We start from the raw sequence: 20,787 nt of genomic DNA, 5'->3' as shown, positions 1-20,787 counted from the left end.
TGAATATGTTTACATTTTATCTTTTTCCTACCCCTGACAGGGATCGAGTATAAGGTTGGAGGGTCTTTTCTATAATTTAGGTAGAAACTGGAAGCAGTCTCTCTATTTAGGTAGAGGTAAGATCTGCCTACATCTTAACCTCCCCCATACACCATCGAAGTATTGAGACTCAAAACCCGTAGAAAATGACACTGAACAGTTACTTAATTTTTTTTAGGGCAATAGTGTATACAAAAATAGTGAAAATAATGAGTTGGTGCGCATTTTCAAGTACAGTATATGTTAACCTTCCATGTCATTCAAAAGGCATAAGGCCAAAACCTATATATCAGATATAATAATTAACTAATTAAATTCGATTCTATTATTATAAAAGAGTTAACTAGTATGCTTTTAGCGGCATGCTTCCACCATGATTTTTAAGGGAGAGAGATTTTATATTCAAACATGTGATTTTCATGGGGGGAGTTTGTGAGACAAAACATGAATTTTCCATGCTTCTAGCAGCATATTTATTTTCCCCCGTTAAAAATCACCAAAGTTTGAAACAAATATCTTAAATACTTACACATGTAGCATAAAAACTTGTACAAGTATCTCTCTATATTAATCTTGAACCTGGCAAAGCTGCAAGATCATTTTTTAAATGCAAAGATAACACTTATTATTGTCATGATTTATTAAACTAATGCTAAACTTGTCAATTTAATTTGTTCTTTACACAACTGGGTGTTTTTGCTTTTAGGCTATATGGATGATGGATGGTTCTGATATCATCTCATTTTTAGTATATATCATTTGATGTTTCCCATTGTTCTTTCACTTTAGTTTATATATAATAATATTTTTAATAATGGGCTTAAATTCTTGTTTATAAAAACACCAACAAAATTGGATCTTTTTTGTTTTTCAAGATTTGCTTTAGTCATATAGCCATTCATGCACAGGTTAGTTTTTTCACAACCTTCTTCTCTTCATAGTTTTTCTTGTCAATTATGTGTCTGAATATGTGTTTCTGGTGTTTAGTTCTTGATATAGCTTGCTCCTTTTAAAACTTCTACTTTTTGTTGATAAGTGAGACTGCAAACGGGTAAACAATTGAGGTTTTTCGTATTCAGTTTACATGGGGTAGCGAGTCGATCTTTGACTAATTAAGATGTATGAAGATTAATCCGTTACCATGTGTTTTGAAAATGATCATCTTAAACTTTATGTCATACTAGTAGTTTGGATGTTATAGCTTTCTTGGAATAATCATGTTGACCTTTTACAAAGATTTATCAAACCTAGTAGTATTGTCCAAACTTGGATATTTGACCAAGATTTTTGTTTGTTTATGTTGTCTAAAATTGTGTCTATATGTATAACTTTTTACATAGTTGTATATGTCAATAATATTGAAATCAAAGGGAAAATCATTTGAAACGTAAAAAGTCAACTGCTAGACTCATTTGTGAATGGTAATTTTGTTTTTATTATTAGGAGTTGTAAGTGAGTGATCATCAGTATAGATATGGCAACTACAACTTCAACACAATTTGCGACGTCAAGAGTACGGATGGGAATATACGATCCACTGCAACAGATTAGCATGTGGGAGGAGGCTTTCGGAGCTAACCTTAGCCCCCCGAATATAAGCCCTGATGATATCATGATCTCTGAGGTCAATGCAAGGCTAGCAGCCAACAAGGTCGACCTTCAACTCTCGTCCTTAATTTGAATTTGTTAATAATTAGATTATTAGCTCACAATATTTAATTAGTTTCATGTTAATTATAGATCTCGGATTAATTCTTCATGATTAATACTGTTTCATGTATCTATCTATCTACATGTATATGAATATTAATTGTTATTATAGGATGTGTTTTTGGTCTTTTTGATCATTAGATTTGGTACTATGCATAATAGAGAGAGTTTTTCCATGATTATTTCTAGTGTTAAAAAGTTTCTTTTGGATACACGAACTAAAACTTTTGAGTTTATTCTAAAAGGTTTTATTAAAAAGCTCCAAAACAGTATGCCGTACATAAAATACAACAAGCTTTGATCAAATTTTCCCATTTACCCATATTAGAAATTATACCGAAAGTTAAAGGCCAAAAACTTTTTATCCATGCTAATCTGATTTTCCCCTCAAATTTTTATTGCTTCTATTTAATTGATGTTATTCATATAATAGATTAATAATTAAAAATATATTAGTGTCATGCAGAGAGTAGTATATTAATACAAAGTTATTAAGTATGTTGATCTTCTATAACTTAGTATTTAAGCACTTTATGTAGAAGATATCTAAATAATTTTGTTATATAGACAAATACTTCAAACAAAGCAGCATGGTTGGATCAGTGGTAAACACCCTTGCCTCTGGAGACAGAGGTCATGGGTTCGATCCTCATCCCATGCAAAGGTTGGAGGGCCTTTTCTACCATTTAAGTAGAAACTGGAAGCAGCCTCTCTACTTAGGTAGAGGTAAGGTCTGCCTACATCTTAACCTCCCCCATACACCGTCGAGGTATTGGGGCTCAAAACCCGCGGAAGGCGGCACTGAGCAGTTACTACTACTACTAGACAAATACATAAAACTTTAACAGAGTTTCTGTTTGGCTATAAAGTTGAATTCATAGCACTCATATTTTTTATGGTACTGATCTTTTTGGTACTCTCTAGACTGAATACACTTCTCAAGAATCATTAGGACCTTCACCAGATGCTCGAGCAACAAGAAACATCTCAGATAAGGTGATGATACCATCTTATGACAAAATGTATGCATAAAGAATTTGTGCTCAAATGTGCATTAGCTGATTGATATTTTATATTTCTTCCTGGTTTTAGCTTCAAAGACGCCTAGCACAAAACCGTGAAGCTGCACGTAAAAGTCGGTTGAGGAAAAAGGTACAAGAAAATAACTTATTCGGGATGATGATTTTGACTCATCTACTTATGTATGAGTTGATTGGATCATGTTGTGTGTCCAACTAGACAAACAAGAAAAAGAAATACAGCTTAAATAGGAGCGGGTCAATTGGGTCAAAGCAGTCTAAAGTTTATTTTTAAAGCACAAAACCTCTAAAGAAAAGTAACTAGAAAAATCAGATTGTGATTTGAATTAATATGACATTTGTAATGATATTTGACATCAGGTGTTTTGAACCATATTTGTTTGACTGTTAGAAGTAAACTGTCTGTAATGACACCAATCCCTTGACCCGTTACCCAATCTTCCAGCCCCACCCATTTTGCACCTCTAGAATTTATCATTATGAACTCAAACTTAATTCTTATTCTTGTTTGTTATACTGTGTCAGGCATATGTTCAACAACTAGAATCAGGTCGCATGAAACTGGCTCAACTAGAACAAGAGCTTGAGAGGGCTCGACGTCAGGTCAAGTTACTATCTTTTCTACATGGGTGTCGATAGATTATCAAACTTGTCCACCTCCCAACTGAATCTGATATGTCAGTAATTGATTGGTTGATTATAGGGCGTATACGGGGGTCTGTTGAACACGAGCAGCAATATGTTATCCAGTAATGTGATTAACTCAGGGATTGCTACATTTGAAATGGAGTATGAACTATGGGTTGCAGAGCAAAGGAGAAAAGATGACGATCTTCGGAAGGTGTTATTGACTCATACAAGTGAAATAGAGCTTCAAATATATGTCGATAGTGGATTGAACCATTACTATGACCTTTTCCGAATGAAGGCTGATGCAGCGAAGGCAGATGTTTTTTATTTGATGAATGGACTCTGGAGAACTCCGGTAGAGCGGTTCTTCCAGTGGATTGGTGGTTTTCGGCCATCTGAGATTTTATCTGTAAGACCTTTTTTCAAGTAGATGGTGAAAAATTTGCGCCATATATATATAAATGGGTCGATTCAAGTAATGTTTCATCTCAAACGGGTAAAAGGTACTTTTAAAGAAAACGGGTTGAGGAGTCATCTAATAGTTGGTATGCATTATCAATAGATTCATTACATTCAAAAACTAAGAGGAATCATTTTTTAAAAAGACCCTAAAAAATTGAACAGGTATATTGAGTCAACCCGTATCAGATAATGACCCATTTGACCCATACTGATTACCCGGGCCTGCCCATTTTTTACTTCTAGTTTCAAGAGTCAGGCTCTAGTTCCTGCTAGAAGTAATAATATTTTTATATTATCTTTTCAACAGATACTAATGCCACAGCTTGAGTTAACGGACACACAGCTTATGAAGGCAAGAAGTTTAAGACAATCATGTGAGCAAGCTGAGGAGGCGCTGAGTCAAGGCTTGGAAAAGCTTCAACAAACCCTTGCCCAGAGCATAACGATTGACATTACTGGAGCCGGAAGTTACACCACTCAGATGAATTCCGCAATGAAAGGGCTTGAGGCACTTGAAGTTTTCTTGAACCAGGTAACTTAGAACTAGTCCCTTTTCAGTCAAATTGCATGCATTTGACTCTAAAAGACAGTTTTGACCATGTTTAGCTCTTTCTAAAGCCAAACGTCAAAAATAAATGCAGGCAGATCACCTACGACAGCAGACACTTCAGCAAATGTATCAGATCCTAACATTGATTCAAGCGGCAAACGCGTTGCTTGTGCTTGGTGAATACTTTCAACGTCTTCGTGTACTAAGTTCAATTTGGTCTTCACGTCCTCGTAACCCAGCAACTGTACTTTCATGAATCGCCTCTTTTTCGAGTTTTTATGATAGCTTCCATATATTAGTACTATAAGTTAGAGTTATTTACTAGCTAGCAACTCTGCTCATATCAGTCCCAATGCCTACTCTATCAGTCTGCTTATATGTTCCACAAATTAAGGAAAATGTAAATATGATGATTTGTAATGTTTTGCATATACATATGTATGTATGCATATCCGGGAGGTTGACCATTGTGTAATAAGTTATATAAAAGATATTGATTCTGGAACTTTGTAGTTTTGTTGTAGCATGAGGTATTTTAGAAGAGAAACGAGTTTATAAGAGAAACATAAAAAAAATAGAGATATGTACTACTCATGTTCTTGTGGGCTATGTTCCATACAAAATGTAATATATGAACGTTGTAATATTGTGTTGAACAAAGGATCAAACAAGTAGTGTTTGATATGTTACTTTGTAAAGGAAAAGTACAACTCTCAATAGCAGGTAATACAACTCACAATGAATAAAGAAGTGAAATAAAAGGGACTCACGATTTGCACTGTAAATGTGCTTTTTCTGAATGATTAATGAAAAACAAAACATGGCTTTATATAGGCTTACAAACATAAACTAAAAGATAAAAGCATGACTCCATGATTTACTCAACTCATGACTCCATGACTTACTCAACTGACTACCCATGACTCCATATTCCTAAAAACTAGGACAACCCATAAGACTAGGTAACCCACTTTATTCTAGCAAATAACAATTAAACATAAATTAAATAGCTTAGAAATTGAAAATTCCCACGTGATGAAGGTGTTGCATACTTTAACACTCCCCTTCAACACCAACTCTACCCATCAAGCCAAGATGCTCACTGAAGCTTTTCAACTTGACGCCATCCAAGCTTTTTGTAAACAAATCTGCAACTTGACTTCCTGTTCCAACATGCTCCAACTTAATTTCTTCTTGCAGAACTTTCTCCCTGATGAAATGATAATGAACTTCCACATGCTTAGTTCTTGCATGAAAAATTGGATTTTCAGCCAATCGTATTGCCGATAAGTTGTCACAGTACAGTGGAACACCATACTCGGTTGTTTGATGCAGCTCTTTTAATAGTAGCATGATCCAAGTGATCTCTTGAGCTGCCATAGCTGCTGCCCGGTACTCGGCCTCGGTAGTTGATAAAGACACAGTTGGCTGTCTTTTGCTGCACCAAGAGATTGCTCCAGACCCTAACAAAAACACATAACCTGTAGTTGAACGTCGGGTATCGTGGTCACCTGCATAATCAGCATCACAGTAGCCCACTAGTCTGCAATCTCCACCTTTCTTGAACATAATACCATAACCGAGTGTACTTTTCACGTATCTAAGAATTCTACGAACTGCCTCCAAATGAGACTTCTTCGGGTTTTGCATATAACGACTCATCACACCAACTGCAAAAGAGATATCTGGTCTTGTTAAGGTTAAGTAGATGAGACTACCCACCAACTGTCGGTACATTGTTGCATCTTCCAGGTCTTGACCTTCATGAGCACAAATCTTTGCATGTGGCTCCATAGGTGTTGAGATTGGCTTGCTATTAACCATTCCAAACTTCTTTAGCAGGTCACGTGAATATTTTTGCTGATGAAGAAACAACCCCTCTTCATTATAATCAATCTCTAGACCAAGAAAATGCTTCAAAGGCCCAAGCTCTTTCATCTGAAAACGAACTAATAGGTTCTCTTTCGTTTGAAAAACTTCTTCTTCATAATCTCCTGTGACAATTAAATCATCCACATATACTAACACAATAGCTAACTTTCCTTCTTTAGCTTTCACGAACAAACTAGAATCTGCAGATGTCACTGAATAACCACTAAAAGTAAGAAATTCAGCAATCTTACCATACCAAGCCCGCGGTGCTTGTTTCAACCCGTAAAGCGCCTTTCAGAGCTTGAGAACATATTCTGGATGATCTTTACTTTGAAAACCCGCTGGTTGATCCATATAGATTTCTCGATCCAACTCCCCATGTAAAAATGCATTTTTCACGTCCATTTGCCACAACTTCCATCCTTTGCTTGATGCCAATGCTAATAGAATACGTATGGTTGTAAGCTTTGCAACTGGACTGAACGTTTCATCATAGTCCAGTCCATATTGTTGAGAGAAGCCACGAGCCACCAAACGAGCTTTATACCTTTCGATTGAACCATTAGTTCGATGCTTTAGCTTGTACACCCATTTGCAAGAGATAGGCTTCACATCTTTGGGCTTTGGCATGAGCTCCCAAGTTTGGTTTCTTTTGAGTGCATCGAGTTCTTCTTCCATAGCTCTTCTCCATTTTTCATGTTGAAAAGCTTCTTCAAAAGTATCTGGTTCTTTTGGCTCTGTTTCTACTATGGCGGCATTGACATACTTAGGATTTTGCTTACGGACTCTAGTCGATCTTCTGAGGGGATTTGCTAATGCTGGTTCATTTGGTCCGCCTTCTTCTTGCCTTTGATACACACCCGTTTGCCACGGGTTTTGACCAACATCTTTTTCTATCTCTTGATTACCATCTGGAGCTTCAATTTCATCTGAAACTATCTTGATTTCTGTTTCTTCTAACTTCTCTTTGAACATACCAGAATCTGGTAGTACCTCTTTGTTAGAGGACCACCAAGAAGAAGCTTCATCGAACACAACATTTCGAGATGTGTAGCATTTCCCAGTTGTTGGGTCACAACATCGCCACCCTTTTCTCTGATCATCATATCCCACAAAGATACATCTAATAGCCTTTTTCTCCAGTTTGTTACGTAGGTGAGCAGGAACAAACACATAGCATACACATCCAAATACTCGAAAATAACCAACAGTAGGTTTTGTATTCCACAATTTTTCATATGAAGAGATAAAAGCTAACCTTTGCTGAGGAAGCCTATTGATCACAAATGCTGCAGTCTTCATTGATTCCTCCCAAAATCTCCCTGGAACATTTTTTGCATGAAGCATACTTCGACATATTTCTACCAGGTGTCTGTTCTTTCTCTCGGAAACTCCATTTTGCTGTGGTGTGTTGGCACACGTAAACTGATGGCGAATTTTCATCTCGAGAAGAAAATTTAAGAACTCATCTGAAGTGTACTCTCCTCCATTATCGGTACGTAAGCACAAAATACTTTTGTGGGTCTCCGCTTCTGCTGACTTTTTAAACTCTTTAAATTTTGCAAGAGTTTCAGATTTATTTTTCATGAAATAAACCCACACATACCTCGAAAAGTCGTCAATGAAGGTCACCATATACTTCATATCTCCAATGGAGGGTTGCTTGACTGGTCCAAACACATCAGAGTGGATTAACTCTAATGGTTCTTTTGCTTTGAACTTTGACTCTTCATATGGAAACTGATGTGCTTTCCCGTATTGACAACCTACACAAACTGTACCTTTTCTCACTTCAAGTTCTGGAAGTCCCTTTAACATCGACTTCTTCATCATTACTTCTAACTTGGAGTAACTAACATGACCAAGTCGCATGTGCCACAAATCTGTCGTCTCATTTCTTGTTGCTTTGTTAACTAATGCAGTTTCTGCTGACATCACGTACATTGACTGCATGCGTTGTCCCATCATAACTGATTCACCAATAATCTCCACATTTCTATAAACTTTCACATCTTCTGGACCAAATAAAACAAATTGACCAGAGGATGTTATTTGTGGAACTGAGAGGAGATTTTTCTTCATACCTGGTACATGAAAAACATCTTTGAGTTGCACCTTTGTATCTTCATGATTGGGAGAGACTACAATATTACCAACATGTGCAATTGGTAATTTTGAGTTGTTTGTTGTCACCACAACTCGATTCCCCTTGTACTTTGATATGTTTTTCAACTTGTTTTTACCACCGGTCATATGGTTGGAACAACCCGAGTCGACGATCCAATCGTGCTCATAATCAATCTTACTTGACGTTGTTGTCGCAAGAGCTAGCTCATCTTCATCTTCAGCAAATGATGCCTCGACATCCCATTCATCTTCGCTTTTGGACGTAGCATTGTTGCTTTCTATAGCCGTCTTTGAACGACAGTTTTTCGCCAAATGACCTTTCTTTCCACAGGTGTAACACCGTGGTACAGGCTTTTTGCCATAGAACCGGTTCTTTGAACCTTCACCTATATAATTTCTTCTTTCACCTTCTTTATTGTTGGCCTTGTCATCATTCTTTTTTGATCCACCATCACCATGTGCTTCGAATTCCGCTTGCCTTTATTGGCATAGAGTGCCTTTTCTTCATTCTTCAGTGAGACTCCTCCCATTTGCCTAGCTAATGTTTCTTGACCAGCTAGTAAATTCTCGAATTCTACAAGTGACGGCTGGGTTTGCCATCCCTGTATAGCAGTTGTATAACTCCTAAATTCTGGCTTCAACCCGTGAATGATGATTCGCTTCATTCTGGCATCACCAATTGGAGCCTCTGGATCCAAATCAGAAATCTCTCGGCATATCGACTTCACCTTGTGGAAGTATTGTGCGATTGTCATATCACGTTGCGTTACCGATAATAACTCACTCTCAAGGAGTTGAAGTCTCGTATCGTTCTTCTTTGAGAACAGCTTGGCGAATGTATCCTAAGCCTCCTTCGGCGTTTTCACATCACGGATATGCTCAAGCACATCATCTTCAACAGTTGTCTTCAAAACAAACATTGCTTTACCCGCTCTAATCTTCCATCTCCGCAACACCCCGTTAGCATCTTCAGTTTCTGGTTGCGTTTCAGCATTCCCATTTACCACCTCCCACAAGTCTTGGCCTTCCATGTAAGACATGATACATGTAGACCAGGAGTTGTAGTTTTGATTGTTGAGTTTCTTGATTCCACCAACGACTTGAAGATCACCCATCTTAGTTATATGAATAGACAGAGATGTACCAACCTAGCTCTGATACCAGATTGTTGAACAAAGGATCAAACAAGTAGTGTTTGATATGTTACTTTGGAAAGGAAAAGTACAACTCTCAATAGCAGGTAATACAACTCACAATGAATAAAGAAGTGAAATAAAAGGGACTCACGATTTGCACTATAAATGTGCTTTTTCTGAATGATTAATGAAAAACAAAACATGGCCTTATATAGGCTTACAAACATAAACTAAAAGATAAAAGCATGACTCCATGACTTCATGATTTACTCAACTCATGACTCCATGACTTACTCAACTGACTACCCATGACTCCATATTCCTAAAAACTAGGACAACCCATAAGACTAGGTAACCCACTTTATTCTAGCAATTAACAATTAAACATAAATTAAATAGCTTAGAAATTGAAAATTCCCACGTGATGAAGGTGTTGCATACTTTAACATATTGTTGCATTTATCTACACTATGCATCATTGTTTAATACCTGTACGGTTTTTATGTTTGAGCAACCAATTCCTGGTTGTCTGCACATATTAGCGTAGTTGTCTTTAATAAGCCGGTTTGCCTTCTTCTTTCGCTAGATATGAAGTTCATATAGAAGATGTGTACTAGACAGTTACTGGTAAAAAGCTTATACATCTTTCTACTAGATAACGCCTTATGAAATTCCTTCATGTTGAATAATGTCCTTTAATTCTTTAATTATCAAATATCAATTAGGGATAGTGGCTCATCAGTGGTTGTTTGACTTCATGTTAATTAGAGTAAATATTACAAGCTGCAAATTACTTCGTTCTAATAATCCGTTTCTTACTTATACATCAATTTAATTTACCATGTTGTCTTAACAAAGAAAAAAAAAACCCTGCAATATATATTAGGTGAGGTTTGCTAATCCAAAATTGTTCTAATTCGTCCCTGTTAACAATTTCTTTTTTTTTTTTTTTTTTTTGCAATTAGCTAGCTAACCATTTTTAATGTTACAATGAGACTATTTACCTGATTATTTGGATGTTTACTATGAGGCTATTCGACTCTTTTTAAGATAAACTTTTTTTTGACCCCGTCGTCTTCATTTCTTGGATCCGCCACTCAAGGTACAGTATATGAGCATATGAAACTTGTGTGAAGAATAATTATCAGGAAAACCCCCCATATGCTGTAAATGAATGGGGCTTTTATAGGCAAAAGCCCTTCTTCCATGTCCAAATAAACCACATATTCTTCTTTCATTGGCTTCAGATGGAGTATGATTGTGCCCATTTATGGTACTTGTGGTCCCCAAGTACTGTCACGCGTCTTCTTGCAGCAAATAAGAGTATGGACATGCATATGTAATCCAAACAACCAACCTGGATACTAGGAACGTGCCTAGTCACATCAGTCATCCTTATCTTCAATCCAGGTTGATTCTTCACTTGATTGTCACACACAGATTGAGTCATTTGTCAATACTCAATCTGCTTATATAAGTGTTTCAAAGCTGACTGGTAATCCCAACTGACTTCCACTCCCAGCTTGGTCTTCTATTTTCAATCCCCCCCCCCCTTCGACTCGGATTGAATGCTATATACATTGTTCATGCAGCTTGAAGAACACTAGCTTCCATTAGATATTACAATACAATACACGAAGTATGATTTGAGTCAGAATCAGATCGTAAGTTGTGTCAACTTAGTCTGACCAAATCGGATTACAAGAACCAAAAGATTGCAAGTGTTTAACTATTGGATTTGTTATCACCAAATGTTACTAGCCATTGACCCCGTGTGCAAACACCGGCTAATAATATGAATTTCCAGGCATACGTGTAATTTAGGAGTAAAAGTAGTATAGCATGTTGTTCAAAAAAAATTGTAAAAGAATAAATACCACATAAACAGTGCTTTAGGTCACATTTTGTCTACAACAGCAGCCGCCAGGTTTCAATCTTATTTTCTATCATTTTCCATATCTTATAGAGGTGATTGGTTTAGACATTACATTCCTTTTAATGACTTTCTGCCATTGTAATGTAATGACTTTATATGAGTAATTATACTAAGTGATTTTTTAATAAAAAAAATCCATTTTCTTATGTGATTGAATAAATCATCCTCTATCTATGTTATATTTGATTGTTTTTAAATTTCTTTTTGTTAGAAGATATTCAATATATTTTCGTCAATGTTTGATGTTTTCCTTTTAATACTTTGTAAATATATGAATGGGGATAAAAATATAAAGACATCAACATTCTAAAAATAGACTAAATCCGAAGATAATAAAAACCTTTTATCACCTTGAATTAGAGATTTATTAGTCTATCTCATCACCTTTTCTTAATTGCATTTCTATATCATTCCCATTATAATATATGTTGTATCTGATTGTTTCTTTACATTCTATTATTACTTGCTTAATACCAAATGTTTTTGACATTTGATAATTTGACATTTTTATTTGTTCCAACTAGATTGATCATCTTTGTCAATTGCTTTTTCTGATACTTATGTTACAATGTGAAAATATTTAATAGACTTGCTTTATTTAGCCAAAAAGTAGACTAGATGTCATAATCTTATAATTAGGTTTGTTTTTAGTTTAGTTTGTCTAGGCTTACAATTAGATTAAGTGCAATTAAGTATGATACATTAACCTTTCTAATTTTTCCTCAGAATAAGAGGTATAAAGATCTCTAAATTTCTCTCGAATCTATTCACTGATGCCACTGGTTTGGTTTACAGGGAATTTAACCCTGTTGCTGACATCAACGTATGTAAATAACTACTTGCTTTTTATATTATCCATCCCTGTTTGGTTTTTTTCCCCCTTTTTTTCCTCAGCTTTTTATATTTTTTATATTTGCAGATGGTGACTTAACTACTTGCTAAAGAATTGTATCATGTGGATGCCGAAAAGGATATTGAATGGCAACAATTGAATAACTACTTGGCAACTGAAAATGTGCCAAAGTCTAAGCGCTTCTATGAAACAGATGCAGTATGTTAATTTAAGTTAATTCTGAGGAAGTGTTTATCCAATTTAATCTAATTGAATTTAATCCATAGGTGCCTGCCCATAATCCTGCTTTTCCACAAATTATGCTTCCTTACGGGCAACTTCCTTCTGCCAATATACCTGTTTTTCCACCATATGGGCCTCAACTTTTCGACCTTACACCACCAACTGTTTTTGGCACTATACTCCTGTTCCAAGCTCAAACGTGCAAGAGGAACTTCACCATCAGTCTTCTTTGTCGCCTCGAATCCCTTTTTCTGCAGGTAAGGCAACACCTCAAGCCCTTCAGATATCTTGTAGTACAACTCCTTATCTTTCTTGAGTTTGGCTTGTTTAGCAGCATATTCGACTTGCTTCCAACACCGAGGCCACAGAACTCCTTCAAGATGACCATGTCTTCAAGACAGACAGTCCACCCATCCTCATTTTCGCCAAAGCTGTGGGCCCACGGAGTTGGAGAAAATGAGGACGGGTGGACTGCCAGTCTTGAAGACCTGGTTGTGTTGAACTAGTTTTGTGGCCTTAGAGTTGGAACCAAGCTTGTCAAGTATGCTGCCAAACTCGCCAAACCCAAGAACAATAAGGAGTTGTATTACTAGATGTCTGAAGGGCTAGAGGTGCTTTCTTACGTGCAGAAGAAGGGATTCAAGGCGACAGAGGAGAGGAAAAGGTGAAGTTCCTCTTGCACGTCTGTGCTTGGAATAGGAGGATGAGGAAAAGGGATCCATTCGTGTTTTGACATGTTTAACCCGAAAATCAACATATTTGACCCAAGATTAGTAGGTTACAAGTTACGGCTAATATTTTGTAGTTATACTTTTTAGTAAACATGCACTGAGAAGGTCAACACTGTTTTAATGTCATATAAAAATAACTCACTAATCGTCTAATATTGCCCTAGATTTATACCGTGATCACAAACTTTTCAGCCAATTAAAAATACTTGCATTCATTATTAAGTTTTTGTTTTTTCTTTTATAAATTTTTTAATTTTAAAACACTATATATATATACTATATTATAAAGCAAATTCTCTCTATCTAACATTTTAAGTTTCAATATTTACTTCTCCAAAATGCCTCTTCTATCAATTTTATAATACCAAACACCATTTCTCTCTCCTTAAATCTCAACCAATCATCTTTTTTCTCTCTTCTCTATAAATCATTTATTACTCCAATTCATTCAAAATCGTTTATCTCACAAACCGTACATCGATAAATTATAAAAATTATATGGGTGTTTTTACAATTTCATGTTTTTTCATTATAGATGTCATTCAATATACTTTCGATAAATTTTTAAATCCGAGGGCGGAACCTGTAAGGCTAAGGCAGTTGACTATCACACTTTATGACCTATCACCCCATCATCTCACCGCCGCAACGCGCGGGAACTTACTCTCGTACTTCATTAATAAATAAGCAAGGTGCTAGTACCAACCACTCCCCCTTGAAGAATAGAGCATTATCTTTGAGAGGAACAAAAATAGAGCACCTTGGAGAATGACGAATCGCTGAGATCGACTTCTCACATTTGAATCTCCATTTGCCATTTTGAGTGTAAGCTAAGATTGAAGTCACGTAGAGGAGTCAACATTTTGGTTGCACCACTTCCTCCCAACCAACCAGTGTATACTCTGTTTATCTTCCTTTCCACCCCATATGAATTAATCTTTTTTCTAATACCGTCTAATTTTTGAATCACCAGTAGAAAATCTTTATATAGAGATGAAAAAAAAAGACCGGAAGACATTCCAAAAACCGAGCGTAATAGAGTAACCGCCCTCCAATTAGATAAAACCGATGCCTTCCATAACGAGAGTTGTACCTCCACTAAATCAAACTAGACAAATGCTCGCACGATGCAGCGCTGATGGTGGTAACGACGACAGTGTGGCCACGGAAGCAGTGGTGGCGGCGGTAGCGGTGGTGGTGGCGTGGTAGTAAATGTAAATTAATTGATGTAAGAGGGTTAATATGGTTATTTAAGGGTTGGAGGATCTATATTGTAAGTTATTTCATTAAGGTTATTATAGGAACATAGGTGAAGATGCTTAAATTAGTAAATAAAAAAGAGGGATAATATGGTTATTTTAAAGTCTTAATTACTTAAAGGGAGGGAATAATTTGCTTTATATAGGAGTATAGATATAAAATATAGATACTGGTTTCCAACTCTTGAATAAATACTATAAGACCCAAATACGTGAAAGGAAACTAGATGGGTGTCTGCGCGTTGCATCGGCAAAAATAGTCGACGCTCGAGGTGAGTGACAATGTTAATTTCAAATCAAATACTGAATCGGAACTTTCATCCGTATGATAGTTTTTAACGATAATAAAAAAAAAATTGACGAACAAAGAGAATTTTAATAAAGTTTAAAACTTTTGTGAGGGTATGTTAGTCACAGTGTATAGAATGGAAATAGGTGTTTCATATTAGGTTTTTAAAAGTTTAAACCGGGGGGGGGGGGGGGTCAGTTTCTTTTATAAGGGAGTATAGAAGTATAACTTACAGTGTAGTTTATCCGCCAACTCAAATTTCGGATCATCAACACGGCTTCCATAAATATTAGACTTGTGGAAATTGATTTTTAACCCCAAAACAAGAAAGAAGGCTCTCATAAGTCTAGTGATACACTCCACATTGGATTTAGACCAAGCAACAAAACGTGATCAGCATACATCAAGGGTATAAGGCATGTGCCAACTCAGCACTACATCATTCAGGACTACCCTTAGGACTCTCCCTACCTATAAGAAAAACTTCTTGGAACTTTCTCGCCACATTATCAATTATTTATAATCTATCTCACACACACAAATACACACACATATATATATACACCACACATTAAAAAAAAGGATAAAAACTTATTGCCTACCCCACCTCTCATGTGTCCTCCAACTTCTCCACCAAGAAGTTTTCCCCAGACTGGACGCACCCTTAAAGACTCTTGCTGCCAATAGTTACCTGCGTCCTCTTGGTCCAAGACCCTCCATTTGGACTATTATAAGCGCCAACCTGAGTACCAGACCATTGTTTGGAGTAGGAAGGCCATGCTTTCATGTTAATGATCTTCTGACTGATCGTTTTGGTACTCTTTAGACTGACTTCACTTCTCAATAATCGTCCGAGCCTTCACCAGATGCTCGAGCAACAAGGAACATCTCAGATAAGGTGAGACCGTGAGACCATCTTATACCAAAATTAATGCTCAACGACTTTTTGCTCAAATTTACATTAGCTAATATATTTTCTTTTTTGGGTTTTAGTTTCAAAGACGCCTAGCACAAAACCGTGAAGCTGCACGTGAAAGTCGCTTAGGAAAAAGGTACGTGAAAATGTGGGATGATATTTTGACCCATTTACTAATGATTGGGTTTTGTTGTGTCTCCCAACTAGTCAAACAAGCAAAACAAAAATTGGGTCAAATTCGTTTAAGTTTTAATGCACAAAACCTCTAACGAAAAAGTAATCAGCAAAATCAGATTGTAAGTTGTATTAGTAAGTTGAGGTATTGGGACTTAACACCCGTGGAAGACGGTTTACATGTATAGATTGTAAGTTGAATTAGTATGATATTTGTAATGATATTTGACATCCAAAAAGGGGTACTTTTAAGAAAACGGGTGGAGTCGTCATCTATTAGTCGATATGCACTATCACTAAATTCATTATTAGAGTATGAGTGAAAGATCGAGTCTTGTATGTTATAGGAGGAATCATTTTCAAAAAGTCCCTAAAAATTTGGACAAGTATATTGAGTCGACCATGTCAGAAAATGACCCATTTGACCCATACCCTTTATCTAGCCGGGCCTGCCCATTTTTCATTTCTAGTCTCAAGAGTCAGGCTCAAGTTCCTGCTAGAAATAATAATATGTTATATATGTCTTCCAACAGATACTAATGCCACAGCTTGAGTTAACGGACACACAGCTTATGAAGGCGAGGAGTTTAAGACAATCATGTGAGCAAGCTGAAGAGGCACTAAGTCAAGGCTTGGAAAACCTTCATTGCCCAGAGCATAACGATTGACATAACTGGAGCCGCAAGTTACACCACTCAAATGAATTCCGCAATGAAAGGGCTTGAGGCACTCGAAGTTTTCTTGAACCAGGTAACTTAGAACTAGTCCCTTTTCAGTCAAAGTGCATGCATTTGACTCTGAAAGACAGTTTTGACCATGTTTAGCTTTTTCTAAAGCCAAACGTTCAAAAATAAATGCAGGCAGATCACCTACGACAGCAGACACTTCAGCAAATGTATCAGATCCTAACATTGATTCAAGCAACAAACTGTTACAATATATGAACGTAAACACATAACAAATCACGCGTACGCAGCGGAATAGAAACGTATATGCAATAATATTAATTAACAAAGTACTCAATAGAATAAGTGTACCTTTGCGCAAACCCGTATATCGTATGCTAGTACCCGATCACGAACTCACAAACCCGTTGTGTTTTTTCCCCTTGATGTCGAACCCCAAAACCCAAAAACCCTTTAGGTTTTTGCCTTCGGTCGAACGAGAGAGAGAGAAGAGAGAAAAAGAGATTTGTTTAGGGTTTTCAAAACTAATTGTCTTGAATAATTGTATCTAAAACCCTTAGAATTATCCCTATTGTTAGGGTTTTTACCTTGGTGGACAAGCAATCCCAAAGCCTAAATGCCTCTAGAATTTTCGGCCCTCTTTGTGGAATTAGGAAACCATACTAATTCCTAATTTCACTTTCACACCTCCTCTTTTAATTAATTAATAAACACTATTAATTAATCTTTTAATAGTTTATTAATTATTTCATGATCAAATTAATTAATATATTACTTTAATACATTAATTAACTACATAGAGTTTACGTGTCATTTTTGTGTAACCCCGTAGTCTTAAATTATTTTCGGACATGCGTTTATTATAATAACGCGATCATATTCCAACACAAACGCGTTGCTTGTGCTTGGTGAATACTTTCAATGTCTTCGTGTACTAAGTTCAATATGGTCTTCACGTCCTCGTAATGAATCACCTCTTTTTCAAATTTCATTGGCATAAATCAGAGCTATTTACTAGCAACTCTGCTGATACCAATCCCAGCGCCTACTCTATCAGTCTGCTTATATGTTCCAACAAAATAAGGAAAATGTAAATATGATTTATAGTGTTTTGCATATACACATATGTTGTATGCATATCCGTGAGGTTGACCATTGCATGTGTAATAAGTTATATAAAAGATATTGATTCTGGAACTTTTTCTAGTTTTGTTATAAAGCTTGAGGTCTTTTAGAAGAGAAACGAGTTTATAAGAGACACATAAAAATATGGGGATAGTATTACTCATGTTCTTGTGGGGGCTACGTGCCATATGAAATGTAATATATGAACGTATAAATTAAATTGTACTCGTAATATTGTAGCAATGCATATCTGCACTATGCCTCATTGTTTAATACCTGAACCATTTTTTATGTTTTAGTTTTTGAGCAAAACAATTCCTGGATGTCTGCACATATTAGCTTGGTTGAGCCTAATAGGCGGCCGGTTTACCTTCTTCAATTTTTTGGCTAGATATGAAGTTCATATATGTGTACTAGACGGTTACTGGTAAAAAACTTATACATCATTTACTAGATAACGTTTCACGAAATTCCTTCATTGATCCACTAGACAAGGTATACAAGTTCACTTGAAAAAGAGAAGACATACAAATTCCATAGTACTAAAACGAATTTAATTTTTCTCTATAAGTTATCAACTTAAACGTTAATAATATTAATAATACAATTATAAATATTTATAATATATAAACAACAATAATAAACTTAAATGTTAATAATATAAAATATTAATATAATTATAATAATTATAATAAAACTAATATTCTAATAATCATAAAAATAAGAATAAAAAAATGCTACAAATTAATATTAAAAATTAAAAATTATAATACATATAATATAATACTAATATATAAAATAATAATAATAATGTAATATTATATAATAATAAATAATTATAATAGAAATATAAAAAGTATTATTATTACAATGAAAAAATATAAATAATATACTGAGATAATAATAATAATAATAATAAATAATAACAATTATAATAATAATATAAAATGTTAAATAATTTTTATGATTATAAAAATAATATACATAATAATATTGAACACATAATAATAATAATAATAATAATAATAAAGGACAAAATTGAAAAATAATAATACTTATAATATTAATAATAATAAAAGAAAAAATAAAATATTAAAAACATTTTTTTATAATTTTATGAAATTCCAATAAACCATAATAATAATAATAATAAATTTAAATTACTAATAATAAAGTGATGTTTTTATAATAATAATAATAATAATAATAATAATAATAATTTATTATAATATTAATAATCATAATATAATCTATTGTGGGATTTTTGGGTAATGTATATACATTCAATTGGAATATTAAACATTCCTTCCATATCTTGAAGAAATCTTGAATTTCATATTTTAAGGAATTCAATAGAAAGTTTTTAATTCGAATTCATTCTTTTTCTCAACCAAACATGGTAAAAGATAGAACTCAGATTCCAATTCTTACGAATTCTAAGGAATTCCGCGAACAAAACACCCATAAGTCAATAAATATGAGTAACTTTTTACAAACAAAAACTCCAATTAATCAACTTTTTCTGTCTTTACTGATTATATCGCATCACATGACACGTGTATTTAAAAGTTGGTTTGTGATATATTTGTCAACCTAATCTAATATTGCTCTTACAAAGTATAAATTAAAGTTAGAAATAGAATTAGATTAAAAATAATATAATTTTAATATATATTATAAGACAGTTGAACTAATGACTTATTAATCAATCAAATCGCTCAATTTTCATCAAATTGACCATCACTTATGTCATCATCTTAATATATATTATAAGACAGTTGAACTAATGATTTATTAACCAATCAAATTGCTCAATTTTATCAAATTGGCTCTCGCTTATGTCATCATTTAGATCAACTATAAATTAAAATTCTAATAATCATTATCTAAAAAATATTATTATATTAGTATTTATATTAATTTGTAGAAAGAGTCTCATTAATTTACACTTTTTTATTACTATAATTAATTTATACTTTTTAGCCCTGAATACTAACTTATACTTATTTTTATTAGCCATCAACTTGAGAAGATTTTTTAAAATTCTTTTAAAAAGAGTTACAAAAGTATTTATATTTAATTTTTAAAAATTACAATTGTCACTCAAATCAATAGTCATAATTGTTATCTACTTATCATAAGACAAGTGATTGAAAATAAATCTATTCGTGTTATGGGCTCGCATCATGATCAAATACATATATTTAAATGTCAAGTACAAGATCACAAGTATGTTTATATTTTTATTCTTAATTATCTTATATCACATTATGAGTACAATTGGTTCTAAAAATATTTATAATAAAGAAATTATGTAGCATGTGTCTTGTGGAATGATTACAACAAACAATTTTATCAATATGTCTCAGCTAATAATGACAGTGACTAACCTCTGATTATTGTACTACAACTTGCAAAGTGTAACATTTAGAACCGTATAGTTCAAAATTATAAGCTTTTATGAATTGAATGTATGCAGATATAATATTAATAATATCGTAAACTCCGTATTCAGTGTTGAACAAGGGTCTAAAATCTGGTTAAATAAAACTATAAATGTAGTACATAAATGAAATTACATTAATGGACTGGACCTCAGCCCATTAGGCATTAGCCCGTCACTTGGGTCCATCATCGTATTAATTGGCTCTAAAATAAAATAATACTCCCCTCATGCAATGTAGCTGCCTATAAATACAAACATCCCCTTCATCGATTTGTAAAAGGATATGATATTGTTACAACAAAGTTTAACCATCTACATTAATTCTTGCATAATACATTTATATACTGCGCAATAAATATTATACTTTTATTGTATATATGGTTAAAACTTGTTGGATAAATATCACTTTCCCCTTTGTTGTAAAACCGCCCAAAACTTTCGGTAATCGGATACTATTAATCAATCAATTAATTAATTCGAAAGAAAGAAAGAATGGCGGTGAAAGACGTTGGAAGAATTAGAAGAGAAAATCAAGTTGGAAATCCTTCTACGCCTACCAACCAAGTCGTTGATTCAATTTCGAT

At 34.5% G+C, this 20,787-nt stretch overlaps 1 protein-coding gene across 2 annotated transcripts; it reads left to right on the top strand.

Moving 5' to 3' along the window:
- The first annotated feature begins 844 nt into the window (after window positions 1-844).
- Window positions 845-4,936, top strand: LOC122588732 (transcription factor TGA1-like). Of its 2 annotated transcripts, XM_043760905.1 has the most exons (8): window positions 845-947; window positions 1,483-1,690; window positions 2,674-2,745; window positions 2,842-2,901; window positions 3,315-3,392; window positions 3,493-3,828; window positions 4,189-4,413; window positions 4,523-4,936. In XM_043760905.1, the coding sequence occupies exons 2-8, from the start codon at window positions 1,514-1,516 to the stop codon at window positions 4,685-4,687; spliced, it is 1,113 nt and encodes a 370-aa protein (XP_043616840.1). In that variant the 5' UTR covers window positions 845-947; window positions 1,483-1,513; the 3' UTR covers window positions 4,688-4,936. The 2 variants fall into 2 exon arrangements, with proteins under 2 accessions (XP_043616840.1, XP_043616841.1); XM_043760906.1 differs by lacking the exon at window positions 845-947 and having other exon boundaries at window positions 1,415-1,690.
- The last annotated feature ends 15,851 nt before the right edge of the window (window positions 4,937-20,787 follow it).

Source organism: Erigeron canadensis, chromosome 2 (genome assembly GCF_010389155.1).
Source record: "Erigeron canadensis isolate Cc75 chromosome 2, C_canadensis_v1, whole genome shotgun sequence".
Classification (NCBI taxonomy): domain Eukaryota; kingdom Viridiplantae; phylum Streptophyta; class Magnoliopsida; order Asterales; family Asteraceae; genus Erigeron; species Erigeron canadensis.
Note: the sequence above shows the minus strand (reverse complement) of the source record. Positions and strands in the feature narration are given on the sequence as shown.

Excerpts from the sequence above, each read along its gene's own strand:
- LOC122588732 (XM_043760905.1), top strand. The coding sequence starts at position 1,514 with ATGGCAACTACAACTTCAACACAATTTGCGACGTCAAGAGTACGGATG. Across the intron at positions 3,393-3,492 it reads TTGAGAGGGCTCGACGTCAG|GGCGTATACGGGGGTCTGTT; the intron begins GTCAAGTTACTA and ends GGTTGATTATAG. Across the intron at positions 4,414-4,522 it reads TTGAAGTTTTCTTGAACCAG|GCAGATCACCTACGACAGCA; the intron begins GTAACTTAGAAC and ends AAATAAATGCAG.